The 14,593-nt window shown below is 35.7% G+C and overlaps 1 protein-coding gene across 1 annotated transcript in view; it reads right to left on the reverse strand.

The window, feature by feature from the left end:
* Positions 1 to 14,593, reverse strand: part of DDX10 (DEAD-box helicase 10) — a 158,887-nt gene that overhangs the window by 117,521 nt on the left and 26,773 nt on the right. Inside the window, exons 11-12 of the mRNA XM_015640809.1 lie at positions 8,683 to 8,770; positions 3,012 to 3,100 (exon numbers count right to left, since the gene is read on the reverse strand). Of these exons, the coding sequence (XP_015496295.1) occupies positions 3,012 to 3,100; positions 8,683 to 8,770 (177 nt within the window). The remainder of the gene's footprint in view (positions 1 to 3,011; positions 3,101 to 8,682; positions 8,771 to 14,593) is intronic.

The following is a 14,593-nucleotide window of genomic DNA, read 5'->3' on the forward strand; positions in this document are numbered from 1 at the left end:
GAGGCTGACATTAACCAGCTAACAGCATGAGAAATAGTAAATCTGGTTACAGATGCAAAAAGACTGGAAACAACAGGGGAAAAGTAATTAGGAGCCATCTTTTTAGCTAGGAGATTAGCACGTAGAATAGTAAGTATAAGGAGGGCCAAGAACCAGCAAAGGGAGGACAAGACCTGCAAAGCCTGGAACAGGCACTGCCTGAGGACAAGACAGCCCTAAACAAGGTAACAAATGAAACATGCCCTGACCATGCAATAAGGGTCAGGCCAGGGGTGGGGATGAGAGTGCAGTGGGTGCTTTCCCTGGTTAGTGAAAGGACAGACAGAAGCATCATGTATTCTAACATCACCCATTTCAGCCTACAGCACCTGTTGCTACCTACTGCTTTTCAGTACTGACCTGCAAGCAATACTTGCAAAACTATCTGGAAACTAAGGAGTGTGCATCTGACATTCTCCCAGTAATTTGGCTTCAACTTGTTTTATTTATTCTCTATGTACCAATACAGGGAGAACCAGGAAAATATGCTGCATTTCTCCTGAAAGACATGACGACAGTCACAAAGAAAATCACCTTCCCTGGCAGTCCCATAGAACTGTGACTAATCTGTCTATCCAGCACACTCAACTGTTAAGATCTGCCCCTGGAGAACAGTGTTTGTATGTGTATATATGTATATATGTATTAGCAGTTAGCAACATAAAGTGCCCGAGAAAGAAAATATTTTAAAACACTGCTTCCTCTGCAGGAGACCAGACTAAGTAATTATTCCTTTTCACCCTGTTGTTTGTTTGCATTTTCTTATGTTTTCAAAGCTGTCCTTTGCAATCAAAAGACAAATTTCTCTTTTTAATGCAAGCACTGAGCTTCTCCTTCATCAGAATTAAAGGCTGCCTATGTTAGCACAAGGCCTACACAAGTCTTCCTCCAGCAAATTATTCTTGATAGCAATTTATAATGAGAGAATACTGGAGAGAATAGCAATGAACCATAGCTTAAAGGTGATTAATCACTAGAATAGGGGGGTGTGTGTGTGTATGCACACATTTTTTATATGTTCTGTTTTTTATATATATTTTATATGTATTTATATATATATATATATATATAATCTTATGTAATATATAAAAATGAAAAATACTTGCTTTTCTGCTGCAGACTCAATCAACAGAGATTAAGAGAATCTCAGTGCACAGACATGCCAAGCAGGAGAGCAACAGGGAATACGGGCAACAGCCTGCAATGCAAACCTGACAGGGGCATTAAGCAGCCTATTTTCTCTGCAGGATTTTTAGTGGAGTAACATCTATCAAGCTAGCAGTAAATATCCACAGAAAGGCTGAAGTACTTTTCAGAAAATGCACACAGAAGGTAAAGGGAAAAAAGTATTCTCATTTAAGGTTTTGCCATAAGTTTGTGTGCAGAACGGAAATCAAGGTTGCTTCTGGATGCAAAATTCAAACACACCAGACTTTGAGAGACTTTCATATAAATGAAGATGACTGATCCATGTATCTGTGGATGTGCACTGAACTGAAAGCTAGGGATCTGCAGGGTATATTTAGGTAGACAAGCAGTCTGGAGAGAAGGAAAGAAGAATGCCAACAAAGTAGAACAGAATCTCCAAATTATCTCCCAGATTTATTATTTCCTGACTTTTTTATTATACTGCCACGTATTTCACAGCCTTGACTAAACCTCTCCTACTCTCTCCAAACAACTGACTGGTTTCTTTCATTTTATTACAGGAATGACATTAATAGCTTTCCAAAGCTGAGACTCAAAATTATTCTGAGGAAGGTCCAAATCCTGGCACAGAGACCTGAGAAGAACAGAACTGTAGATTACTCCGTCTACAGATGCTAGATGGCAAACCATGCTGAAATCCAGAAAGAAGCATTGGGATTCTGAAAGTTTAGCATTACCACCATCTGCTAGTCTGTTTCTTACATTGGTTGAATATGTGTGGTTATCCCTCTTAGCCTTAATCTACTGCTGCTATTCCTAACATTCATAGCACAGTAAGACCTACAACAGACTTTAAAGATGCTGACAAACCACACAAGAAAACGGGCAGCCATTGCGTGTGGCAAAAATTTTTGAGCTTTAGGCTAGTTCTTTTTCAAAATCTCTCAGTCCATGAAGTTAAAAAGCACCTTTTATAATAGGCTTATGTATTTTAAAAACCAATCATGTTAAGATTTGTTTTAAGACCAGGTGTTCCAGTCCAGTAATTTGTCACATTTTAGTTCATTATGCCATGTCCTGGCATGTTAACCTTTTCTGTGTGATATTCCACACGTATCAAATTAATTTACAATGAACCTTTCAACATCTTCCTGCTCCCTTATGACTACCCTATGTCCCATGAAATTTCAAAAATTTCAGATCTTAAAACAATTTCAGGGGGCTGTCATCTGTAAAGTCAACCTGTCAAAATTAATTTCCCTCCCATACAAAATATGGAATGATTCACATATAAGTACAAAAATAGACATAGCAAAATAGATGCTATTCAATCTAGTGCAGATGCTTCATCTTTACCAAACACACTGAATCTTTTGAAAAGTAATTAATGGCCAAGGAGAAATGTCCAAATCACACTCAAAACAAGACTGCAATAAATCATCTTTAGATACTCCAGTTTCTTTTTAAATAATACACTTTACAGGTTGGTATTTAGCTATGAGGCTGAAGGGCAAATCTGGAGCGGGGAGAAACACCAAAACATATTCTCTATCCTTTTACTTCAGAAGTTATGTCTTCTAGTGCATATACCAAGTGGACATTCTGCTGTAAGCTATTTCTCTGTACAGCAATATATTCTTTTTACACATAATTTCCATTTAGAATGCTCTTGAAAATATGCAAAAGTTCAGCATGAATATGAAACTAAATACACTAGAAGACTAGAAGTCCAATTCTGTGTGTTAACGCAATCAAAACAGCTATTTAAAGACTGCAAAGCATCTCACTATACAGCTTTCATATTTTAAGTTGGCCATACTTACAGGGCATATTCTGCTAGAGGCAATTTGAAAACATCGAATACCTCCTTATTCTTCATTAAGTAAACTGAACGCAAGTAGGATACAAAACACTGAAAGAAAAATAAAAGTATTCAACAAAAAAAGACATCATTCAATTACCAACACAAGAAACAAACATTATATTGTTGCTCTAAACACAAAATAGAATTTCACTATTAGGTGGTCAAACATCGATTTCAGACTGAAATTATTTTAAAAATACTCATCAGACAAAATTTATCACTGCTACAGAAGTGATGCAGCTTCAAGTACTCAAATATTTCATTACATTCATATTAGCTGAATTGACTGAATTTCCCAACAGTATGTCATGTTATGTTTTCCTAAAAAGAAAATATGACAGATTAGTCAGAAGGAAACATCATTGATTCAATTTGATTTTTTCTCTCCTAGCTTTTCAGAATGTTGTTATGCTGTTCCAATATCTAAATTATGTGGAACTTAGAACAGCCTTTGTTGCCATCAGTCCAAGGTGTCCTGACTTAATCTTAGCCACGAGCAGGAAGTTATTCAACTCAATATAGCTGCCTTTCACTGTGGTCTAAGATGATTCCTATTACCTTGCACTTACCATCAGCTCATCACGTACACACAGTCAATGAATGCAACTCAGCTGACCAAGACAAATTCACTATACAGCACCTACTGAAACCAGTCCAAGGTTGAAGTATCAACTAATCACAGACTTTGTAAAAAAAAAACTGGAAGTACTGCGTAAGGGAATAACTTAATCTTGTAGTGCATTTTCCTGCCATCCTTCCCAAAAGGACTCTTATTCTTCTCATGCTTCTTTTACATAGTCTAGCAGCATAAATGCTGAAACATTTCAAGTATCAGAAAGGATCCTTGGATTTCTGTTGCTCATAACCTTATTTCTAACATATGCCAGAACTCTTACCATGAGGCTTAAACCATCAAACACTAAGAACAACATCAAGTTATCCTCAGAGTTATATTCAAGCATCCTATAATCACTTCCTTGGTCTGTTATGTTATGCACCTATTGGAGAAAATTACTGTATTAGTAATTCATGTGGAATGTTAAGAAAAAAATATCTATTTCTTGTTAACCTCAGGCAGAGGAGCAAACACACAACAGTCAGGAGCATTAATGCCTTATGGGGATTTTTGAAATGTTTTTAAGAGAAAAAACACTTCCAAAGGTAAAATAAAAGGTAAGACAGTAAATTAAGCAACATCATAAACTCATTCTTTTCTCCTGAAAAACTAGTGATTGTAAGGTACGTAGAGACAAGAGATATACTTTGCAAGCTGCCCATCACTTCACTATGAAAGTAAATTTTCATTTGCTTGGTTTTCCTAATGCTGAGGGGTTTTTGGGTAAAGTTTCCTTCCTGATTATGTCCTTCAATTCATTTTAGCTGTGGAAAGTGGGAGATCAATTCATTCAGTTGCCACCAAGATTGAGATGTGGAATAAAACACTTCTTTGCTCACACTGAATTATTAATCATTTTACAAAAGTAATTAGAATGTTTAGGAAAAGGCTTCAAATTTGATAGATCTCATTAATCTACTGTTGTCTAGCAAGTGACAAAAATCAATGAAAGCCTCTTTTTTCTCTGCAATGACAGATGGAAAAAAAAAGTAGGTTAAAAAAGAAGTATCCTTCCTGTGAATCTAAGATTTGCAGATTTGAATATATACATGAGTCACTACATGCTACAGGTTGAAATCTCATTATGTCTGTTGGATAACTGATAAAACTATCACCTTACTAGCATACCTTTGGTACACATGGTCTAGAAATTAACAAACTGTAAAGGGCAGAAAGAACACAACTTTTGCATGCTTATCAAGCCATACAATAACTAAGAATGAAACACCAAACATAAAATGTTCCACTTTACAGGAAGAGAAATCAAGCTATTTACTTTGATTTTTTTTATTTTATTTCAGTGTATTCATTTCAACCTCTGTCTAAAACTCTGCCATCTCAGTTGGATTTTATTCTGTTCTCCTAAAACTTCCTCAGCCTGCGCATACACACTGGAGCTGAGGGAGAACAAGTTTAAGTCAGTCTGAACTTTCCCCTGCTATTTTACAACTGCTGTTGTCCCCTGCCATATCTGCTGTGTGAAGGCTTTTTTTATTAAATAACTGAACATTGTAAAAATACTATATGCATTAACTTCTATGGAAAATGTTATGATTGGGCATCATTAACATATGACAGTTCTACTAAAATTCTATCTACAGGTCTCCAAAAGCGCTGGAGATTATTGTATAAGTCCTGGAAATACATAAGGAAAAAGCACTGTGCTCTATGAATTTATTACCTCTATATTTTAATTTATTGATCTATTTCCTGGATATTTTTAAAATTTTTAAATATTTTTTTAAATATTTTAAGCATTAAAATGCACACAATTCAACTGATGTGTTGTTTTGACAGTAACTCAAAAGTAACAAGATGTAGCTGGAATCTCAGGCTGCAACACCCTGCACATCCCTCTGGCTGTAATGAAGAATTTAATGGACAGATATCACTTCAGTGCCACAGTAACATTCGAACTAGCAAGAAAAACAGATTTTTTTATTTTTTTTTTAAACTGTTTTCCTGAAGTGGCTGAACTGACATATTAAATATTAAAATTACAAGAAATGCCAAAAGGCAGCATCAGTCCATGAGAAGAATTGCAAAGGTTTCAAAGGAGCCCCAGTCTGACTCAAACTGTCTTTCCAAGCAATAACAGGGGAGCCATGTCCTACCAAATGAACCATGAAGTCTATTGAAGCAATTAGAGATCAAGAACTTTCTATCTTCCAACGAAGTAAAAGCACCTTGAAGTAAATCAACAAGATTAGAGGACACAATAAGCCTCATGCCCTCGGCACATGATGGTAGGACTACCATCCTACCCAAACTTCACTGCATAGCTGTGCTGCTCCACTGCTATCTCATCCATTCAGAATTGGGAATTTCTTTCTTAAGCTACAAATGTCAAGAACTCAGTGGCTTGCACCAGACAGGCTAGACAACACAACACCCAAGCCTCAGAGAAATCCAGATTTCAGATAAGGATCCAAGGTCAGGATTTCATTTGCATTAATATTATTGTTTTATTCACACTGACGCACTGTGCCACTACTTGGGCACATTTGCATAGTATGTCTGAACATTCACAGTTAAACCTTATTAAAGAGGGATACTTCTGTGATAAACCACTTGTCCATACTTCAAGTTTTTCAAAAAATTGAATGTATTTACAGCTTGACTGCAAGAATGACACTTCTCTGTTATCCATACATTAAAACCTGCAACAAAAATGGCCTGAAAGGGTAATTATATGGCAATTAAAATTTTTCAAAACAAATTTAAGTTTGTATCTACAATACTGACAGACAGTCTGTGTTTGATTTTATTCTTTGGCTACTCTGAAACTTTATCATTATTTTCTTCTGCTCAATTCAGAATAATCCTTCTCTGTCTTTTAAGAGATGTTAAAAAGCCAAAGGCAGAAACAGAGGTTTGTTGGTGTTTTCATTCCAAGTAAAATGATGCTGGATTCCTCCTACTCTTGTCCTCCCCCAGCCAGCTGCTCTGTCACTTCTGACATAAATTGGTCTAACTGCAACTTCCCGTGGCAGCTGGAGGTGAATTTGACACGTCACCAGTGCCTCAGGTTTGTGCAGCACCAGGATGAGGCTTACACTGACATTCCACACTGCTTCAAGTAATGCTTTATGCACTACAAAAACCTGGAATACCTAAATGCCAAAAATAGGTTTTAAAAGCATTCCCTTGGAACGCTGCCTTAGACATTTTATTCACAAAGCTCCCACTGAGCTCCTCAGGCACTTTGATTTAAATCTCCTTGTGTAAGAAAGTAAGAATGGCATTCCTCTGACTCACTAAGTGTCCCTACTGCAGGCCTTCAAGATAGGTCACATCACACAGCCCACCTCTGCAGCAAAATGAAACCAACATTCATCCATCCATCCCAAAGGGGTTTTAAGGTATCTGTGCCAGGAGGCATTGTAGAAGCGCTTATTCCACCCTGTCAGCTATAAATGAAAGTTCAGGCAGACTAACTCTCAAAGGACATCTACAGCTAGGTGAGATGAATCTCAAGAGTTTTAAATATTTCACCTTGACTCATTTTACATCCCAGTTCAACAAAAAGCTTGAAACTCCTGGTTTCTCTAAGCTTTCACAATCCTCTTTTCATTTTACCCTACCCCTCAGGTTTACCACTATACCTTCAAGTGTCATTTATGCCCACACTAGCTCACACAAAAAGTTATTAACAATAACCCAGAATCTCCGCAATCATATATTTCTCAAGCTTTGGCATTTCTAGATTTCTCACTATGTGGCCTTTGGTTGTACTCTTTTAATTTGACCTACATATGTAAGAAAAAACGGCACGAAAGATTTGCCTATTATCTTTCCACCCGTGTTTCCCTGCATCTTAATTTGAGCTTTTGACTTTGTATAGCTTTGAAGAGACTTGATACAACTACAGAATTCACAGGCTAATGATATACACACTTCAAAACCAAAACTAAACAAAACCAAACCCCAACACACCAACATGTTGTAGTGCTTCAATATAACAAATAGTAAGCTCGATTCCAAAGAGTTCATGGCCTAAAAATACTATAAAACCAGGCAAAGGTCAGAAAACATGTTTAGAGATGGCAAGAAGCAGCACAATTTCCAGAAATGTTTCACAACCTACCTTTCATGGAAAGTGTCTTCTACAACCAAGTTAATTCTCATCCAGGAACCTACTTAGTTATTTGAAGTTTCCCTACCTTCCCCCAGCCTGATAAACACATGGTGAAATTCATATATTGTCCATGAAGTCTCCCAGCATTAACCAGCATAGCAAAGAAATTCCATTCATAAATCCATTTACACAATTCTCCAAATTACCCAGAAGAGCTATTCTAAGCTATTTTGCTGCTCATTTAAATCCAAACAAAAGTTAAAATGCTTTATTTAATGCACTGGATTCTACCCTGAGAAAGGACAAATTGTCACACATATTCAGGATATATGACAATAAAAATTGATCAAGGTGGGCATGTTGAGGCTTACATGGTTTCATACTTCTAACTTTTCAAGTCAAGTAATGTGATTTGCTATTTTTAAGTAACATCTTTTATTAGCAGACTTATTTTGAAATTTTCTGTATGAGCTTTCTAAAAAAGTTGTACAAGTTGAAGTTTCTTCTCAACTTCAGAGACCATCTAGTCCAAACACCTGCTCAAACCAAGGTCAGCTAGGGCAGGCTGCTCAGGAAACATCCCAGTTTTTAATAATCAACATTTAGAGCCTGCACAGACTTGCTGTTCTACTGTTCAACCACTCTTACAAGAAAGGCTTTTTCTGAGTTTAAATGAAGATTTTTGTACAGAAATCTGTGCCTGTTGCCTCCTCTCCTGTCACTGGGCATCACTCAGAAGACTCTGGTTCTCTCTAATTTATGATTCTCTCCTAATACAGGAGATTCTCCAAGTGCTCAATTATCTCTGGTGGTTCTTCAGTTCCAAACACTGCTTCTAGGGCATGTCTGAGCTATTCAATCAAAAGCTGAGTTACTCAAACAGCAGTTCTATTCAACTAACATCACCCAAGAATTATACTGTAGCAGGTGACTTACCCTTTGAGCTTTCTCTTTTAACTCCTGATCTTGAGCTAAGAATGCTTGCATCCTCTTTTGGATGTCTGTAAGTTTTTCAGGATTAATTCTAACAAAAAAAAAAAAAAAAAAAAAAGCTTTAATTATTAGAGCATGCCAAAATAACCACCCATTCTCAGGTTCTCAGGAGCACGATCACATCTTCTTCCTTGTTTTCATATGCACAGAACTATTACCACTGAAACAGCACAGAATGGGACCATATTAAGGATGAAGATTACACTCCTCAAATAATGCAGAAAAGACAAATAGCAGCTGTTTTATTCAGACAGTTTTCATGGAAGGTCATGAAACTTCTTACAAAGCAAAGCAGAAGTCAGCAGAAAAGAACTTCTTGATTTCATAAAAATACAGAAACAGCATAATGAATTACAGTACCACTTTACACTGGAATCAAAGTCTTCATAAGGAAATTGTCAGCATTTTTAAAAGTTTAAATAAGATGCATTGTGCCAGGAATACTGAAATTTAAGTACTTCTTAGAAAGAATAGCCAGGTGAGCAATAATAAAGGACACTGAGATTAAACAGATTTAAGAGCTTCTCAAGTAAATAAAGAATATTGACTGCACTATAGAAATTGCCATTAAACCTGCTATAAAGATATATAGGTCCTCTCCCAGATTCTAAATTTTTAAACTTATTCCAGTGATACCTACTTTATTGCAAGTTTATTTGCCCAGATCTCTTCTCATCTACTTTTGAGCTGCTACTGCCACCCCAGTGTATCATACAACCTAGCAAACATCATCAGAGGTTCTTCTTACTAAATATGAAAACTGACCAAACTTCATTCCCTTACAATTTCAATTTCTTCACTCTGTTCAGATACAGCCAGAGGAAAACTACAGCGTACACAAGCACTATTAGCTACAGTTTTAGTGAAAGACCAAAAAACATGAGTTCTAGACAGCATATAATTGGTTCTAAAAATGTAAAGGCATAAGATAGAAAAAAAGAAGTATGAAAAATTGAGTGGGGGATAAACTGAGCAACAAATCTTTGAAACATAGTGATACAAAAAGTAAAAAAGGGATAGCATGAATTATAAAAAAATTAATATGAACACCAGAAGTAAGACAGTCCAGAAAAGCGTTGGATTGCTGCTAAGTTATGGGAAAGCTATTAAGAGATGACCTCAAAGCCCTTAAATTAGCCAGTGCCTTTTTTCCTTGTCTTCACTCAAAGTGGCAGCTGCAATCAGTCACCTAACAACAGCTACAGCACAGTGCAAGCTCACACCAGAATCACAAATCATGGGAGACCAAGTACTCCAATAAATCAGCTGGCTCAAAAGAAATTTGCTCCATAGCAACTAGAGAAAGTAAAAACACTTGGAGTCACAGTTGTAGCTAATCTTAAGAACTCATCTGAGATGAAAGAAAAAAAATCCTATCAAACAGGCCATGTAAATACAGTGCTCATACTCCAAAGGGGCAAAAAGGAAGTTAAACAATTAACGATAACAATTAACACTTAACCAATACCGATTTTGATACAAAAAAAAGCAGTTTGTAAGGACCTAAAGAAAATAAAAAAATACATAACAACTAACATAGCTTAGTCAAAAGCAAAATATGATTCATCAGTTTGAATTATCTTCCATAGCAGCATTAGCAGGTTTTAAGCATGGGAAAAAAATATCAGATGTCATATTTGGTGTCAGGAAAGCATCTGCAGTTGTACATTCTCCTAAAGAAGGGAAACATGGTCAGTGTGAAAGTAATGCAGAAATGGCCTTGGAGCACTACTCAAAGAGTAGCTGAGACTGCCAACTACTCCCTGCTGCCACTGTCAAACTCAAAATGCTTACAAAGTTCCCATTTTCACCTGGACATGCTATTACTCATTATTTTCTATGACTTGATTATTGTAGGAATATGATTCATTATTTATAAGAGACTATATGTCACTGAGGCTCCAAGCATAACAGACAACAATTCTAGACAAAATACAGCAACATTTTGTAGACTGCATATAAATTTGGAGTAATTTGATTGAAATTTGCAAGAGAAGGGTTTAAAAAAAAACAAAAACCCACAAGATACTTCACATTTAAAAGCATGGCTAGATAATGTGGTATAAATCTAAGTGATGTCAACTAAGAACATGGTACCCCAGGCACATTTTGAGCTTATGTGTTTGTCAATGAATGAGCAGATTTGCAGCACTGACTATCAAAAAAACAGTAGTACTGAATTCTCTCTTCTCTAACACTGTATCATGACAGTCACCTACAATCATCTTCCTCTCATACTGAGATTCAAAAAATGAGAAAGCTGGCCACTGTTAATTGGATTTTGGCTTTAATGACTTTGTATGTTATTTCTTTCTGAACAAATAAAACTCTTTACAATAAACTGTATATATGTGACTATTAGGAGAAGCAAACCTAAAAGCTAAACACTGAAATGAATTATCATCATTTATAAGCTTGCCTAAATGGCTAAGAACCAGTGAGCTAGAATCAACTATGCAAGGCCTAGAAGGAGATTTTTATATCATTGTCTGCTATTTAAAGTAGGCTGGTTATTTCTTAGTCTGTGATCACATATCTTACCTTTAAGGAGCAGTACAACTTTCTGAAGCTACAGTTTTGCTTACCAGTTGCATAAATGGCCACACTTGACTGTGCCATGATGTAAACATGAACCTGGCTGGCTTGGCCTTATGAACTGATCAGCAATCTTCAAATATCCTGTTTGATACACAGTTTGATTTCCTCTCATTTTCTATGGTTTTAATATTAGGATACAAGCACTGTTTTAACATTGTCTTAGACATTGTTAAACTTTTAACACTGTTTTAGACATTGTCTTTTCCCCACTCTTCTTCAAAGGAAAACTTAAGCAAAAAATATCAACAACCACCTAAAAGACCCTGCTTCCCTGATGCAGCAAAACAGTTTCCATATTCCACCCAGCTTCCAAGCAGCAGCAGCAGGTTTTGTGCTGTGCTCTGAGTCTGGAACGTGGCTCCCTATGGTTACACTAGACAACCTGAAGGCTGGAGAGAGGAGAAAGGCTGGCACCTAAGGAAGGCTCACCCCAGCACATCACACACAGGTGTAGAACCACACTGATCAGTGACACCAATGTATTGTCTTACAGTAACCATGGCAACTGGGAGGCAGTGAATTTCAACAGATCCCCTATATTAACACTACCAACGTGTGGAATACACATCCAAGTATTATCCACTATGAGAAAGAAAAAAGAAGAGAAAAATGTGTTTTGTTGTTATTGCTGCTTTCTTCAAAAATCACCCTTTTTGCCATAATATTAAAGAAAGCAATATTACATTGTGGGTATCGATATACTTGCACTTCCTTTGGTAAAATTTTCTAGACACAAAATCTGTTAGGGTAACCCCTGAGGAAGCAGCTCTTATCTTTTTACCCAACAAAGTTGGGTGCAACAAGGTAACCTCAAAATATCAAAAATAATTTAAATTTATAGCTTCTATGGAAAACTTGGAGATTACAAACTCCTTTAAAAAATGTACATATCATTTAATACTTTCAGAGTATCTTTTTGCCATATTTGAATGCTCCAAGATATAGTATTTATTATTGCATATTTTGCAGTTTCTCTTGTTCTGTTTGAGCAATGAAGAAGTTATGTACTGTTAAAAGCTTTACCTGTAAATTGGCAGCTTGTGCTGATTAGAAGAAAACCTCTAGGGGCAGCTTAGATTCAGAATTGAAAATTAAAGGAAGAGTCTAAACCCTCGTCTTTTAAACAGGTATCAAGGAAAATAGATTAGTTCTTCCTTCCACTACTTTCAAATTATGGAACTGTTTTAAAAAAATCTGTCTACATGAAATAAAAGAACATTGAAAATAGTTTGCAAATCAAAAAATACAAAATAAGAAAAGTAACAGAGATCTTACAACCACTAGACCAGACAACAGGTTAATAAGAACAGCAAAATGAACACTTGAATAGACAACAATGTTTTAGAAACAAGCTTTTGAAAAAAAGCTTTCAGAGTGAATTTCAGAAACACAAAGAGTTAAACTCTGTTGGAAGAGAGCAATGCTCATTATCTTCTAATTCCCAAGCTAGAATTCTTAAGAATCTATAATTAGGTGAATAAGCACAAACAACAGGAGAAGACTTCACCACAAGACCTGGAACCCGATCCATGGGTTCATGCAACTTCTTAAACAATTTATAAACTGACAAAACACACCGGGGTTGTATTAATTGGGAAACTGGTTGGAAGTAAACAGCATGAGAAAATCTGTAGTTAAAAACTTCTAGAATTAAATTGGATTGCAATCCATAAGTAATTACAAGAATAACTTTTTAAGGATTTTAGTTAAGCCTCTTACAAGGACAATGCTACATTTTTTAAATCTTAACACACTAGGCAGACAATTCTAAGTGAAAACATTCCCCTTCATTATGATGTTAATAAATTCTATTAAAGTTTGTTCTGCAGATTGAAAACCCAGATCTTGGGGCAGTCTGTTAAAATATATTATCAATCAAAGCCCTTGACTTTTCTAATAGTTATTACAATTAAGAATATTACTTAAATGTATTTATAATACATATGTCCTAGTGGCTTGGTACAATAATGGATTTTTGGGATATTGTTAAAAAAAAAAAGGCAGTTTTCTGTTAAAGTAACATCGGATTAACAACAATAAGTTAAGAGATGAGATGCAGCTATGAATGTTTCTCCAGAGACACACCTAATTTGGATCTTAAATATAACATGCATTTATTGGGGGCGAAATATTTGACCTATTAAAATTGGATTATTATCCCTGTACAAAAACATATACTTCTATTTACATAGATAAATACAGCCTAAAGAGGGTTTATTACGACTTCCTTTGATAAGCTGTTCAAATAATCAACACCATTACTTATGAAGTTAAAAGCTTAGCTGACAAAAAAAGGGGAAATATTTATAATGTGCATGAGATTAGACATTTATTTACTGAATATAAAAGTAACATAAATTACTTGAATAACAACCATTTTAAGAAGGAAAAAGATGAAGTTTGGAAAGAGAGAATTTACTGCAGTGGATATACAACAGATCCTTGTACTGTTCTGTGATGCTTAAGGGAAAAGAAAATAACAGATTTCAGTTTCTCTACTGATATTGTCCACATTCAGTTGGTGAGTTTTTGTTTGGGCTTGTCATTAAGTAGTTGTTGGACTGCATTCTAGTTCTTATTTCACTGTTTTAGCAAAAGTTGTGTGTTTTAAGTATATGCACATCCTACATGGATTTGATACATGTGTTTGACCAGAAAAGGTGGATTAATTTCACCAGCTGCTGTGTACTCAGTTTGTTACAAAGAAACAGCAGTCACAAGTGCAGTTCAGAAAAGCTTTTGAAATGGCATACCCTATACAACAAAAATACTTAAAATAATAAAACTAAACCTTAAATCCAGCAAGTGCTATATGCATTGTTTCTATTCTCTGAAGAAATGTCAATCTCTAAATTTTGAGCAAACTTGAAGATTAAGCAATGAGGTATAAATAACCACCCAAAGCTTCATCCAAATTTGATTTCTTCTCAAAAACAATTTTTCTACAGAGAAATTCAGCATAGTTAAATCTCTTTTTTGCTTAGGTACCTGTATCTTCACATGAAACCACAGCTTTTCAAAGTAAAACAGTACTAGCTTTGCTCATACCCACTCACAGAAACTTGTATTTTCTACCTTGTCATCCTTCTCTGATTCCTTTTATCTCTGCTGTACAATTTTTGGTATGGTGTGACCTGAACTTTCTAAGCGTTAAAAATGGAGCTGGGCTCATATCACATTTTCTGGCTCGTTTTCAATTCTTTTTCCATATTTCCTTCACACTCTCTTCTCTCTTAATTAAACATCAGACTGACAG

The sequence above is a fragment of the Parus major genome, chromosome 1 (assembly GCF_001522545.3).
Source record: "Parus major isolate Abel chromosome 1, Parus_major1.1, whole genome shotgun sequence".
NCBI classification, from domain to species: domain Eukaryota; kingdom Metazoa; phylum Chordata; class Aves; order Passeriformes; family Paridae; genus Parus; species Parus major.